This window comes from Micromys minutus, assembly GCF_963924665.1.
Source record: "Micromys minutus genome assembly, chromosome: 6".
In the NCBI taxonomy this organism is placed as follows: domain Eukaryota; kingdom Metazoa; phylum Chordata; class Mammalia; order Rodentia; family Muridae; genus Micromys; species Micromys minutus.
In genome coordinates this window covers 64,801,369-64,817,603 of record NC_137975.1, presented here as the reverse complement: position 1 = coordinate 64,817,603, position 16,235 = coordinate 64,801,369, and the positions used below count along the sequence as shown (strand labels likewise).

General features: G+C 41.1%; 1 protein-coding gene across 1 annotated transcript in view; it reads left to right on the top strand.

Annotated features, from left to right (window-relative positions):
* The window catches only part of RYR2 (ryanodine receptor 2), a gene marked incomplete at both ends in the record, with an annotated part of 539,514 nt that overhangs the window by 255,292 nt on the left and 267,987 nt on the right, over positions 1–16,235 (top strand). Inside the window, one exon of the mRNA XM_080918509.1 lies at positions 15,952–16,116. Coding sequence (XP_080774635.1) covers positions 15,952–16,116 — 165 coding nt within the window. The remainder of the gene's footprint in view (positions 1–15,951; positions 16,117–16,235) is intronic.

Below are 16,235 nucleotides of genomic sequence, written 5' to 3'. Positions count from 1 at the left end.
CCTCCTAGCATTCTGTCAGTGTTGGGTTTGATAGTGCAGTTTCATTATTTTTCCTGCCTAGGTAGGTCCTCTGCCTAGGTTTCTACTCAGGCATTCTCATTCTGGAAGTGACAGTCAAATAATGCCACCACCTCCACCAAAGGCCATTATTGTCTGAACATAACTGAGATAAGCTTTTCTGCTGAATCTCATTGTCAACCCCCTGTCTGCAGCAACACTCGGCCCTGCAGGCTGCTGAGAACCTGTTGTCACACACAGGCTTTTGATAGGGGATTCTCAGTGACGACTGTACATGAGGAGAGGTTGGCAAACAGGTTGCTGGAATTCAACAAGATATTTAATTTTTTAAAGTATAGTACAATTTAAATATCAGTGGAAGATCGGGGAACAGTTTTTTTCCCCAAAGGGACGCAGAATATTGCCTATATAGTTTCTGTTTAAAAATCACCCATTCTGGTACATAGTTTATAAATAGCTCTCATAGTACATTTAAAAAAAAAAAACAGGGACCAACACGATGGGTCAATAGGTAAAGGTGTTGCTTCTGAGTTTGATGGACTGAGTTTGATCCTCTGGGTCCAAACGTTGAAAGAAACAGTGCTAATGGTTGCCTTCTGATGCCCTTGCACACACCCACCCACCCACGCACATGTACACTAAGTAGTCAAATTAGAAAAAATTAAGAAGAGAATGCAGTAATCTAGATGGATAAATTGGGATAATTTGCCTTCAAAATTATCATTCAAATTTGCCATTCAAAAATAACTCCTTGTCTTTATTACAACTTTTAAGAAATGGTAACAGTAAACAAACTTAATTATGTACTCTGTGGGGCTTAATTATTATTTAATAAAATGTCTTACTCTACAACATTTCTTTTATAATGAATTCTGGCAATTCAGCATTCTGTATTTTAGGTGGATGATCATGCATTTAGCTTCTGCTTTGCATTTGGAATTCTGGGTTATTTTCACATTTAAAGTTTTTAAATATTGATGACTCCTACCCCTTTGGAAGCTGAACTGTTTTTGATCAAAGAATGGGGAAGTTTTAGAGAACTTTGATCTTAGAAACTACAGATAGTTGACTTCGATAAAAATCAAGTTTTTTTTTTAATTGTTTTTTAAACTGGTTTACTGCTATAAAATTGTTTTTTTAAGTGTGCATTTAACTTATTGTTATTGCGAGTGGCCTGTGCCTATAGAGGACACGGGACAGCCTTTCTAAGTCTGTTTCCTCTGTCTGCCTCACCCACCTTTGCATGAGTTCCTGGGATTGAACTCAGGTCACCGAGTGCTTGCTGCAAGTGCCTTTTCGGGCTGAGCCAACTTTCCTGCCCCAGGCTCATTATTCTAGAGACATTTTTAGAACATTTGCAGTACTTCAGTGAGAGGAATCATATCCTTATTTGACAGTTTGTAGAACCTGGTGTCTCTGAGAAGAAGAAGTTGGACCACATCTCTCTGCTCCTTGTCTGTCTCCTAGAGTTGTGGCTTTGGGAACATCTTCAAGAAAGTACCTCTAGCATTCAGCCCAGACTCTACTCCAGATTATGTTAGTTTTCTTTTTCTATGTGTGAGGTTGCACAATTATATATGTTCTGTATGTTTCTGCTGTGTTCTTCCTCCTAATGTATGTAGACAGAAATAGAGTAACTCTGAATGAAGCAAGCAGTCACCAGACTTGAGCTGGCCAGAGAAACAGTCCAAAGCTTGAGCACATTTCCAGAAATATCTCAAACCCCAGTCTGCAGATCCTTGATCTGCTGATCTTCCCCCTTCAGAATGAGAGGGAGGAGTTTTCTAATTTCCAAACTGTACCTTCCACCTGCCAAGCTGTGGGCCTACCTGATCCAGTTGTCTTCCCGTCAGCCTGTCTCTGAGTATTAAGAAAACATAAGCAGTTTTTTTTCCGGACATAAATTCCTAGAGGTTAAGACTCTGGTGTGTTCTCCTGACTGAGATGTTGAGATGTTTATTCTGTGTTATTCAGAAGTAGAGAACTGACTTACGTTGTCATCTACCCATTTTTTCCCCTTTATTACATCTTACTTTTTCTTCCCCAAATATCAGTGCTGTTTTTGTATCACACAGTCATTTTTAGAACACACGACACTCTCTCCACTGTATGTTTTTTAAAGGTTTAGTTTTATTTGTGAGCGTGTATGTATATGCACATATGTGGGGTCTGCCCATGGATGCCAGAAGAAGGCGTTGGAGTCCCTGGAGTTACAGGCAGTTTTTAACCACTCAGTGGGAAAATGGGTGTCTAATAAGAGCAGCAAACAGTCTTAATGGCTGAGCCATTTCTCCAGTCTCTCCTCTGTGTTACTTGTTTTAAATATTTCAACTGCAGATTGTAAATTGTCAGAAGTTTATCAGTAACCATATGAGAAGTACAGCTGCCATCAGAATGAAACTTTGTCTAACAGAAACACTTAGGGATATGAATACATTTGAGTGGAATTGTGGAAGAAGGATGAATCAGGGTATAATTTTTGGGTAATAATTATGTAATATTGATTAGCAGAAAATGTGTTTGGAAATAGATGTTTCTGATATTTGAAAAGAAAAGTACACTTACGTGCCTTTTGATATATAGATATTGGCACGCTGTGATTGTATAAAATTTTCTGAGACTGGATCTCTGTCTGTAAATAGCCTAAGTTAGCTTCAAACCCATGGTCGTTGTGCCTTATCCTTCTCAGTTCTGGGGTTATAGATATGAATCAGCACTCTCAGTAGTGAATGCTATTTTGATAGTGTAGTTTTTATTTAGTGTAAGTTAACAGTATAAAAATGAGAACCCCAGGAAAAAGTCAGTGTCACAGAAATACACATATAAAAATACTTCCCCACATATAGACTGTAAAAAAACGTAGGTATGTTAATAGTTTTGATTATAACACTTAAAATACTGCATTTTAATTGGAAAGAAGCCTAATGAAATTAAAATTCTTTCATGGTGCAGAGTACTATCTGCTATTATATAATAAAGACACATTAAGCCAACAGAAAGAAAATAAGTGTTTGTATTATCAAATTTTAGAGAAAAAGGAACACACAGTTTTTGCTTTTTCCTTATTAGTAATAACCTGGTCTCAGCTCTGTACTTTTAAGATACATGTTGAGTTCACATATAAACATATATATGTGGACACACATGAAGACACAAATATCCCGTATGCATGTGTGCAGGTTCGTGCTGGGGCAAATGCACATGTATGTGTGTTCACGTGCCTATGGAGGACAGAAGTCAATCTCGGCTGTCCTTTCATCCATCACAGGGTCTCTGACTGGCCTCTAATTTACCAAGTAAGCTAGACTAGCTGGTTAGTGAGCCCCAGGGACCTACTGGCCTTTCCCATCAGAGCGTGAAACACAAGTGTTTGCCAGCTTTTCAGTTCTCATGTTTGCAGGGTAAGGGCTTTACCACCTGAATTATCACTCCAGCTCCCCTGCCCCTACATGCACGGATCTGATGGGAGATTATTTTTTCCCACCCACTCAGAGCACAGTGAGAGGTTGGGAACGTATCTCGTGCGATGTTCCTTGTTTTCAGTAAGAAAAATATGCACTCTCTTCCCAGAAGACAAAAGTGCCTTCTTTCCAATGTGTCTGCCAGTCAAGTACATGTCAGGTCTGCAGTGGCTGAGTGGCTCGTAACCCATCCTAGGGGACAGACTGAGTTCCGGGGCAGTCTGGTCAAACTTGTAAGATCCTAACTCACCTAACAAAATGCGGAAAGGACTGGCTGGTCACACAGTTCCACCAGATACATAGCTGAAGGGTGGAGGGAGAACCATCACAACGTGCATAAGGCTCTGGGCTTGATCCCAGCTCTGCTTCAATTCTGGGGAAGCTCTACATCTGGATCAGCAGTTCTTGAGTCGTCCTGGTTGACACGTTCATCTCATCCCGTGGTTCCAGTGACTGAGCGGCCTTGTTCTTGCTGAGTTCTGTCACTGGGCACCACCCTATTCCCGGGATGCCTTAGTCCTTCTTAGAAGGAAGAACAAAACAGGGGAGGAAATACAAGGTCAAATAGAGAAGCAGGGACTGAAGAAAAGATCTACAGAGACTGCCTCACCTGGAGAACCACCCTATATGCAGCCACCAAACCCAAGCACTATTGCCGATACCAAGAAGTGTTTACTGGCAGGAACCAGATATGGACATCTCCTCAGAGGCTCTCCCGGAGTCATACAGATACAGATGAGGATGCTTGCAGCTAAACATCAGACTGAACATGGGGACCCCAGTGAAAGAGCTAGAGAAAGGACTGAAAGAGCTGAAGGGTTTGCACCCTCATGGGAAGAACAGCACCATCATCAGCCAAGGCACTGAGGTGGAGAGGATGATTGGGAGAGGGAGCACCTTCATGGAAGCAAGTTGAGAGAAAGCAGGGAGGGTAGTGGGTGGGAGGGTATAACATTTGAAATGTAAATACAGAGACTATCCAATAAAATTGAAAGAAAAAAAAAAAAGAAAGAAAGAAAACCCACACTACTAGTTGTCAGGAAAGATGGATCTTTGGGTTGTCACGGTGGTACACCTGTGACACCAGCGTGGGTGTCCATTAGCCCATCTCAAGGTCAGGAGTTGACAGAAAAATCACCAGTTATTGACAGCCCTGTGTATTTAGAAGAAATTGAATCAGGTAGGACATGGATTGTAGTGAAGGCAGCATGAGCTCCCTGTTGAGGAAAAGAGTCAGTATAATGAAGAATGTATTTCTCACCTGTAGGCTAAGGCATATTTTCTACTTTTAGAACTTTTGACTGGCTCTCACAAAATGCCTTTACATGTCAGTTTTAATCATAAGGTAGGCCCTGCCAGGTAGATGTATGTGTTGTACACCAGTGTAATTTTCTTGTAGCGTAAAATGTCACTGACATATTCCTTGGTAGCTGAACTTCCTGCTTTCCCTCCCTCGTGCACCATGAATAGAAGTCTTTAACCAATGAGGTGGAGGAATGACAGCCTCCAAATGAGACTAGCAAGGCCATTAAGAGGACCATGGAGATGAAGGCAAAAATAGATGGAAACCTTTCTAGGCTGAGATTCTTTGTGTAGCATTTTATTTAGGATTTTTAGTTTTTAGTTCGGAAGTCTGAGCTACAAAGCGCTCTCTCACTCTCTCTCTGTCTCTCTCTCTGTCTGTCTCTGTCTCTGTCTCTGTCTCTGTCTCTGTCTCTCTCTCTCTCTCTCTCTCTCTCTCTCTCTCTCTCTCTCTCTCTCTCTCTCTCTCTTCCTCCTTTGCCATTCTCCCTCACCTTGCCTCAGACTTGCTCTGTAGCTGAGGGTGACCTTGAACTTCTGGACCTCCTGCCTCAGCTCTTGGTTGCTAGGGAGACAAGCATGCATCACCATGGCTGGAATATGCATTTGCTGCTCGGGATCCAGCCCAGGGTTGGATGCATGCTAGGAAGGCAGCCTCCCAACTGAGCTACATTTCCAGCCCTCAAATCGAACACTCTCACACAGAGAAAATAAAGAGTAAAGTTTAACAATTTATCGTGCGCCGTATAATTTGCCTTCCAAAATTGATGCTCCGTGTCATTTGATCTAGTATGAGTTTGTGACATGTAGAGATTATTTTCAATCTTCATTAGGTAATTGTAGAAACTGATGCTTTATTAAATTCAGTGGAAGATTCAGGATCCAGACTTAAGCCTCAGAGATAAATCTTAACAATCAATAAAGAAATCACTCACTGGTCATTGTCTGCACTTCCAAGGTTTGCAGTGACTAGGTGATTAAATAGGTTTTTTTTTTTTTAAAGATCAGCTGGAGAGATGGCTCAGAGGTTAAGAGTGTTAACTGCTCTTCCAGAGGTCCTGAGTTCAAGTCCCAGCCACATGGTGTCCCAACCATTGTAATGGGATCTGATGCCCTCTTCTGGAATTATTTGAGTAGTTTGTTGGCACATTTTCTGTGGGACATGGGAAGGAATATGTAGTCCTTAATTTATTCATGCAGGGTATTGTTGTTGAGAAGTGGTCTTTTATGTGCCTAGACAGATGGCTCAGCATTTAAGAACACTAGTGCAGAAGCTAGGAGCTCCATTCCAAGAAAGAGGACAGCTCACAACAATCTGTGACTGCAGTTCTGAGGGATCTGATGCCCTCTTCTGGCCTTCATGATACTTGCATTCAGCTGCACGTACCCACACATAAGTGCACATATTAATATATATTATATATATGTATATATATGTGTATGTATATATATATGCATATGTATATATATGTGTATGTATATATATGTGTATGTATATATGTGTGTATGTATATATATGTGTATGTATATATATGTGTATGTATATATATATGTATGTGTGTGTATATATATATATATATATAGAGAGAGAGAGAGAGAGAGAGAGACAGAGACAGAGAGAGAGAGAGAGAGACAGAGAGAGGGAGGGAGGGAGGGAGGGAGAGAGAGAGAGAGAGAGAGAGAGAGAGAGAGAGAGAGAGAGAGGGAGAGAGCCTGGCATTTGCAGACCATGATCAGGACTGAGGATACAGAAAAATTTCGGTTAATTTCAATAAATAGCACACTGATTGGTAGTGGAAGGCAGTATTTATGGCAATATATAAGTCAAAAGAGAAGCTGCATGTGTGTACAATAATGGGTTGAACATATTTCCTTGAGAATTCAGAGTCCCCAAGATCTAAAAACAGACAAAAATAGTTGTGAATGAATGAATGATTGTTCAGAAGACAGCAATGGTCTTAGGGTTTCTTTAACTGGCTGTAACAAGTACCCGATGGGTATGCTAGGTACACAAACTAAACTGAATTGCCTTTTGGGGGAAGTGTATATTTAATGGATAAGTGTCTTAGCTTGTTTTTTGTTATGGTTTGTCTTGCTTCGGTTTGAATTACATGAGATGGGATCTTGCTCTGAACTCCAAGGCTTGCCTGGAACTGACTGTCCATGCTAAGCTGGCCTCAGCCTCACTGCAGCCCCCTCACTGAGGTTATAATTCCTCTGCTGGGATCACATGTATGAGCCACCATGCTGTTTAGCTAGAGGGAGCGCCCATTTGGTATCACTGTAATTTTCAGATTGGGTATTTTCAATGGCAACCTCTTGTCTTCTAGCTCCAGTGGTATCCAGCTAATCCAACATTCTAATTATTGTTATCAGCTGTGTGTGTGTGTGTGTGTGTTTAAAATATGTACTGTATTTTCTGGCAGAGACCACTTATCTGTGTTTACCTTATATAAGTAAAGAATTTTTCTTTGGCACTTCAATTTTATATGTATATAATAGATGTTTTAGTGGATAAGGAGATGGTGCAGTGGTTAGCTTGCTTGGTGCACATGCATGAGGACCAGAATTTGGATCCCTAGAACTTAAATAAATGCCTGGTGGGTTCCAGGGTTGGAAGACAGAAACAGGGATCCCCAGAGCAAGGTGGCTGTGGAGGCTATCCTTATCAATAAGCTATAGGTGGCTGTGGAGGCTAGCCTTATCAATGAGCTATAGGTGGCTGTGGAGGCTATCCTTATCAATGAGCTATAGCTTTGACTGAGAATAATGAGAGTAATTCCCAGCATCAAATATAGACTTCCACATGCATAAGAACACACATGTACTCTCTCTCACACGCACACACATGAAAACATACACACACACCCCACACATAAAAATAGAAACATAAAAAAATAACTGTCTTAAGGTCTTTGTCTCCTGGATGTATGATCAGGACCCACATGTACATGTTCCCCACATCCTCTCTCTGTTTTTGTCATGTTTCTGTTGACAGTATAATGGCTATCAGAAGCGACGCCCCGTGGAGACCCTGCTAGACTGAAACCCGTGTCTTTGGCAGTGAAGACTTGTTTGTCTTTCTACTCGGTCTCTCAGTTCCACCTGCTGCCATTATTCTGAACCTCCTTCCTGTATAAAGGCATCAAGGGTTGACAAAAATTTGGAGAGGTTTCTGTAAAGGTTTTTTGGATCCCTCTGCATCTGAGTATGTCTCTTTTGATACCCCAAGCCAGAGAGGCAATTGACTCCTTTTACCTGAGTGGTTCTTACAGAGCCAGGTATTCCCTGAGGAAAAGGCTGGTGTCTGTAAGCCAAGCTAAATGATATTTGTCTTTCTAAGGAGTTCTACTGTACAATTTTTTTCTGATTTAAAAAAATGAATATTATATTATTTACCTATAAGAAGTACAGCTAATCTCAGTTTTCTAAATTGTAGTAGCTTAATCTAAAAATATAATTTAAAACTCAATAAGACAATTAAAGTCTCTGATCTGAGGAAAGGAAAGTGTGGGGTTTCTGCATGGCTGTCACCTGCCTAATTAGCAACTTATACTGTATGTGGGCTTACTTTGTGTTGGAAGCTTTTAGCCGTGCCATCTTTTTGGCTTCTGACACTCTATACTTATTGTTGTTCAACATACTTGAGGAAGCTGAGCATAGGGAATGGCTTAGCAGCCTAGGACTTTGCCTGGTTTGGATGCACACCCTTCTTCCAATAATGCTCTCAGAAGCCTGGGATATTTACCTGGAAGTACTATGCATTCTATCCCTTTACATGCATCAATGCATCCAGCAACTTGTTAGCAACCTAGAACCCTCCAGTGAGCCATAGGGTCAAATAGAGGAGCAGGGACTGAAGAAAAGATCTACAGAGACTGCCTCACCTGGAGAACCACTCCATATGCAGCCAGCAAACCCAAGCACTACTGCTGATGCCAAGAAGAGTTTACTGGCAGGAACTAGAGAATATCCAATAAATTTGAAAAAAAAGAAAGAAAGTAAGGTCTGTCCAGTCTAGGCAGGTGTGCAATAAGGCAAACCGTGTCTCCAAGTTAATTTTTAGGAAGAATCTTCTGTTTTCAATCTTTATGTTTGTACATGTAATTTAAATCAGATTTATTGTGGGAAGGAAGACTCACAGTAGTCTTGATCAGTCAGTGATCAACTTGGAGAATTCCCCAGGCTATGCCCCTAGTGAACAAACCACTTTGTCCTTTAGTCCCATAGAAAAAGAAGCTCCTTGTCTTGAAGAGATAGCTCAGATATTAAGGACCTGCTTGTTCAGTTCCCAGGACCCATCCACATTGGGAGGCTAACAGCTGCCTATAACTGAATCTCTGGAAGCTCCATGCTCTCTCTGACCCCTGAATGCCTGTGTTCATGTGCTGGGCCCTCCACACAGTGCATTTCTGATCTACCATCACAGTGGCTAAAGATACTCTGATACCTTTGCAAGCCCCTGTGAGCTCTAGTTTCAAGCCTTTGAGTTGTCATGCCCAGACTGCAAAATCCCCAAAGAGACCACCAAGAATCACAACTCCAGTGCAAGCACATGAGAATCTTTATTCAAGCTTCATCTTGGGCCACCAAACTTCCTAATGCAACAGGATAGGAGAGTGACCCCCAGGTCTAGAGGAAGGAGGTTTATAAGGGAAGAAACCCAAGCAGGGATTTTCAAGCCTTGGCATTACATGATAGAATTAAAGAATGTTTTCCTTTAAGGAGGAGCTTACACCAGAAAGAAGCATCTTGACCTAGGAATGGCTTATGTTTTCTTAGCTCATTCTGTTGTTATCAGCCAGCTACAGCTGCTGTCTAATTTGCAACTGAGGTCTGATTTTTCTCAGACTTAAAGGTTGAGGGCCATGCCTCTCTAAGGGCAAGTTAACTTAGAATGGAGTTCTTTTATTGGATATTTTATGTATTTACATTTCATATGTTAAGCTCTTCCCCCCTTACTCATCCGCCGGCCCCCACCCCGCTTCTATGAAAATGCTCCCATTCCCACCCACCCATTCCTGCCTCAATGCCCTGGCATTCCCCTATACAGGGGAAACCAGCCTTCACAGGAGCAAGGGCTTCTTCTCATGTTGGTGCCAGACAACACCATGCTCTGCTACATAAGTGGCTGGACCCCTGGGTCCCTCCATGTGTATTCATTGGTTGGTGGTTTACTCCTTGGGAGCTCTGGGGGAGTCTGGTTGGTTAATATTGTTGTTCTTCCTATGGGTTGCAAACCCCTTCAGCTCCTTCAGTCCTTTCTCAAACTCCTCCATTAGGGTACCCATGCTCAGTCTGATGGTTAGCTGCAAGCATCCTCATCTGTATCAGTAAGGCTCTGGTAGAGCTTCTTAGGAGGCATGCATATCAGGTTCCTGTCAGAAAGGACTTTTTCTCACACCATATGAAGTTCAAAAAGAAGGAAGGCCAAAATGTGGATGCATCAGTCCTGCTTAGAAGGGGCAACAACATATGGGAGGAAGTACAGGGACAAAGAGTGGAACAGGGACTGAAGGAAAGGCCATCCAGAGACTGCCCTACCTGGAGATTCATCCTATATGAAGCCATCAAACCAGACATTATTGCTGATGCCAAGAATGGAATCTTAAAAGCGAAGTGGAGTTTATTCTGCTACATTAGTCCCTTCATAGTAAGAGGCCAAAAACCTTGAGCTATGCAGCCCAGACCCTACATGAGAATGCTTAATTATCTTCCTCTTAATTTCTCCTAAGCCTGAGCTATAAAAAATGAACAAAGGGAATAACGGCCACAACCCTGGGTGTTTCCTTCAGCTTCCTTTGTCACATGTCATTTCAGCAAGTTCTTACCTGACTCAGGGTCTCCATTAATACCAGACACAGTCCCTGGGAAATCTCATTAAAACCCCTTCCAAGTGGCCATGGGCCATTGCAATGGGAAGCCAACAAAACCTTGCTGTGCAGCTAATGAGCGCAAGACTTCTCAAAAACACAAATAATTAGGCTATAAACTCATTTCCCGGCTAAAAGAGAAAAAAAATGTTTAGAGGCTCATTGTTTTCTTCTGAAGAGATAATTACATTGTTATATTTTCCAGAATTTAATTTTCCCATTGACAGGGTTGGAATAAGTAGATTAGTACTCTATCTCATCTGATAGAATGAAATTATAATAGTTTATCTGTTTTATGGCTGATTCTTAGAACACTGTCCAAGTTATTTGCATAATAGTTGATTCAACTTAGTTGACAATTGTATGCTTCAGAGGTGACTTTGACCTTTTGGTATTGAGATTTGAAACTCATTTGAATTTGAAGTTTATCTGCTCATTCTCTTTAGGGTTATTAGTTATCAATACAAAAGAAAAAAAACATGTCACAAAGAATCTGTGACATTTTGTTTTGTTTTAATTTTTCCCTGCAATCGTTTATTATTCATTTACTTATTCTTCCCTCATACATTACATCCTAACCAGAGTCTCTCCCTCCTCCTCTCCTCCCAGCCATCGCCTCCACCTCTGCTCTCCCCCACTTATCCTCCATTTCCCTTTAGAGAAGAGCAGGCCTCACAGGGATACAACAGAACATAGCATACCAAGTTACAATAAAACTAGGCACATACCCTCATGTCTTAGTCAGGGTTTCTATTCCTGCACAAACCATCATGACCAAGAAGCAAGTTGGGGAGGAAAGGGTTTATTCAGCTTATACATCCACATTGCTGTTTATCACCAAAGGAAGTCAGGACTGGAATCCAAGCAGGTCAGGAAGCAGGAGCTGATGCAGAGTCCATGGAGGAATGTTATTTACTGGCTTGCTCACCCCTGGCTTGCTTATAGAACCCAGGTCTACCAGCCCAGGATGGCACCACCCACAATGGGCTGGGCCCTTCCTCCTTGATCACTAGTTGAGAAAATACCTTATAGCTGGATCTCATGGAAGCATTTCTTCAACTGAGGCTCCTTTCTCTGTGATAACTCCATCTTGTGTCAAGTTGACACAAAACCAGTCAGTACACCTTCATATGAAGGCTGGACAAGGCAATCAAAGAGGTGGGCTATCTTAGACTGGAGTCTGCTCTGTGGAGCAGGCAGGCTAAGTTAGACTTGAAGCAATCCTATTGCATCTGGATCCCAAGTACTCATAAAATGGGCATGTAGACTTGGCCTTCACATTTGTTTTGTTTGAATGGATCCTTTAGATAGAACAAAAATCAAAACTCAAATAGTTTTTACTTTGAATTATCCTTCAATACACGTTTATGTAGTTGATGATCTTGATCAGTTCAGCGCTTGTCTTGGAACATGAGGACATTGACTTTGATTCTCAGAACCTTCGTAAATGTGTTCATAATCCAGTATTAGAAAAGCAGAGAGAGGCTCGTCTCCTGGACTTGCTGCCCTGCTAGCCCAGCCTCCTTGGAAAACTTTACCAGTGTGACAGCCTGTCTCAGAGAATAAACGGGTCAGGCAATGTTTGAAAAATGATAAGGTTGTCTTCTGGTCTCTACAAGCAAGCATACCACCTCACTCAAACATATACACATGTGAACACACACACACACACACACACACACACACACCAATTTAATCAATAATCAAATTACCAAAGAACTAGAAAGAACATCACTGCATCTTAGCAAGGACACTTATTCAGTAAAGGCATGACTGAGAAATAGGAAGAGGTCCATTCAGCTTTGAGACTGTCATTTAGGAACTACCATAGGACTAGAGAGAGGGCCTCAGTGCTTAAGAGCACTAGCTACTTTTCCAGAGAATGGAGGCTGGATTTTTTTTTAACATCTTTATTTTACAAAACAAAGATAAATGTACAGATTTCAAGCATTTTTTTTGTGTAAAATTATACAATACATTTTTGTCAGTACTTTTTTTTCAGATTTTAAAATAATTTTTACATAAATCTATATGAATAGTCAGTACTTGATCTTTTTAAAGGTTTGACTGTATGCATCGAAAACCCAATAGTTACAATGAGCACAAAGTACATGCTAACAAAATGTAACATGAAAATAGTCAAAGTTTTCTTGTTATGTAAAGATTTTTTGTTTTGTTTTCTTTATTTCTTGGACTTCCTACAGTCTGTGAGTTGTTTCTGAGGCAGTGCGAGCCTCTGGGGGTTAGCATCCCACTATCAGTGACTGCATATTATGTCTGTTCTTTTGTGACTGGGTTATCTCACTCAGGATGATATTCTTTAGATGCAGCCATTTTCTTAAGAATTTGGTCAAGTCATTGTTTCTGGTGGCTGAGTAGTATTCCATTGTGTAAATGTACCACAATTTTTGTATCCATTCATCTTCTGAAGGACATCTGGGTTCTTTCCAGCTTCTGGCTATTATAAATAGAGCTACTATGAACATTGTGGTGCATATATCTTTGTTGTGTACTAAGGTGTCTCTGGGGTATATGCCCAGAAGTAGAATAGCTGGGTCTTCAGGTAGTATTATGTCCAATTTTCTGAGGTATGGCCAGACTGATTTCCAGAGTGGTTGTATTAGTTTGCAACCCCACCAACAGTGGAGAAGTGTTCCTCTTTCTCCGCAACCTCGCCAGCATCTGTTGTCATCTGAGTTTTGGATCTTGGCCAATCTGACTGGTGTGAGGTGGAATCTCAGGGTTGTTTTGATTTGCATTTCCCTGATGGCTAAGGATGTTGAGCACTTCCTCGGATATTTCTCAGCCATTCGATATTCCTCAACTGAGAACGTTTTGTTTAGTTCTGTACCCCATTTTTTAATAGGGTTATTTGATTCTCTGGTGTCTAGCTTTTTGAGTTCTTTGTATACCTTAGATATTAGGCCTCTATCTGATGTGGAGTTGGTAAATATCTTTTCCCATTCTGTTGGCTGCCGTTTTGTTTTCTTGACAATGTCCTTCGCCTTACAGAAACTTTGCAATCTCATTAAGTCCCATTTGTTAATCTTTGACCTTAGAGCTTGAGCCATTGGTGTTTTGTTCAGGAAATTTCCTCCTGTGCCTATGTGTTCTAAGGTTTTCCCTACTTTCTCATCTAATAGTTTCAGTGTATCTGGTTTAATGTGGAGATCTTTGATCCACTTACACTTGAGCTTTGTACAAGGAGATAAGAAAGGGTCTATTTTCATTCTTTTGCATGCTGAGTGCCAGTTGGACCAGCACCATTTGTTGAATAGGCTTTCTTTTTTCCATTGAATGTTTACAGCTCCTTTGTCGAAAATCAGGTGACCATATACATGAGGGCTCATTTCTGGATCTTCTATTCTATTCCATTGATCCACATGCCTATTTCTGTACCAGTACCATGCAGTTTTCAGCACAATTGCCTTGTAATATAGCTTGAGGTCAAGGATAGTGATTCCCGCAGATGTTTTCTTGTTGTTGAGGATGGATTTCGCTATTCTAGGTCTTTTGTTGTTCCATATGAAATTGCACATTGATCTTTCCAAATCCATGAAGAACTGTGATGGAATTTTGATGGTGATTGCGTTGAATCTGTAGATTGCTTCTGATAGGATGGCCATTTTTAAAATGTTGATCTTTCCAATCCATGAGCAAGGGAGATCTTTCCATTTTCTGAGATCCTCCTCAATTTCCTTCTTTAGAGGTTTGAAGTTCTTGTCATACAGGTCCTTCACTTGCTTAGTTAGAGTCACACCAAGGTATTTCATAATTTTTGTGACGATTGTGAAGGGTACCTTTTCCCTAATTTCTTTCTGTCCTTTGAGTATAGGAAGGCTACTGATTTGTTTGAGTTAATTTTGTGTCCAGCCACTTTGCTGAACTTGTTTATCAGCTGTAGGAGTTCTCTGGTGGAATTTTTGGGGTCACTTAAGTACACTATTATGTCATCGGCAAAGAGTGATGTTTTTATCTCTTCCTTTCTTATTTGTATCCCCTTGATCTCCTTTTGCTGTCTAATTGCTCCAGCCAGGACTTCCAGTACTATGTTGAATAGGTAGGGAGAGAGTGGGCAGCCTTGTCGAGTCCCTGATTTTAGTGGGATTGCTTCAAGTTTCCCACCATTAAGTATGATGTTGGCTGTTGGTTTGCTGTATATTGCTTTTATTATGGTTAAATATAGACCTTGGATTCCAGTTCTTTCCAAGACTTTTAACATGAAGTGGTGTTGAATTTTGTCAAATGCTTTTTCAGCATCTAGTGAAATAACCATGTGGTTTTGTTCTTTGAGTTTGTTTATATGGTGGATTGCATTGATGGATTTCCTTATATTAAACCATCCCTGCATCCCAGGGATGGGAGGCTGGATTCCCAATGCTCACATGGTGGCTTACATCTGTCTGTAACTTCAGTTACATGGGGTGCCCACATCCAGCCTCCAAGGGTACTAAGGATGGCATAAAGTACTTAGCCATACATGCTGGTCAAACAGAACAGCTGCAGCAGCAACAATGCCTCTTACTCGTTTTTGCAGATGTTGAAGATTCAGATCCCTGCACGCACATCAGGTGTCTTGAAGATGCCTATGACTCCAGCTCCAAGGAATGCATTACCCCTTTTTGTTCTGGCTTTCTGAGCGCCTGTGGATATGTGCATACACACATATATATACACGTGCACATGCACATGTATATACACCTTCAAAAAAAGAAATTTGAAGAATTTGGCCTAGTGTATTCCTGAATCTCAGCTCCCCTTAGGAATACAAACCTCTGTAGTTCACCTCAGAAGCGTAAGATTTACTTATTACTGACAAGCCCATGAACCTCAAAGGTTTCATGGCCAGAGTCCTTCAGGCTGACTAAAAGGACTTTTTTGTTTGTTTGTTTGTTTTGGGTTTTAAATTCAAGATATTTTCAAAGTTTTTCAAGTCTTCTCTCATTTTTGTTCTGGACAAAAAAGGAGATATTTTTATTTATAGATGATAAAACTGAACCCTAGGCTAGGATGTTATGGGCTAAATGGTTATGAGCCTGAATCAACCAAGTTTGGTTTCCAGCACATAGTCAGGGGCCTCACAACCTCCTAGAACTCTATATCCAGGGACTCTGATGCCCACCTCTGGTCTCCAGTAACACACTCCAGACACACATACATGCAAGTTATTAAAAATAATATCTGGTGATTGCCCTGACTGCTGTAAGCCTAGAGAAGGAATATTGTTATGATATAGCATTGTGTTGATGTAGACTAGTGGTTTTCCTAAACCTGTGCTCTTCTCTTTTGATATGTAGGAAAAACTGGATGTGGGTGTCAGGAAAGAAGTCGATGGCATGGGGACCTCAGAAATCAAGTATGGAGACTCCATTTGCTACATACAACATGTGGATACAGGCCTGTGGCTAACCTACCAGGCCGTGGATGTCAAATCAGCACGAATGGGATCCGTGCAGCGTAAGGTAAGGTCACAGGCAGACACAGGTTATTGCTGAAAACGCAAACATAAAACGTGGAGACTTCAGCCACATGCCTGAGCTCACTGTACACTCTGAAGATTATGAAATCACTTTGTTTGTCG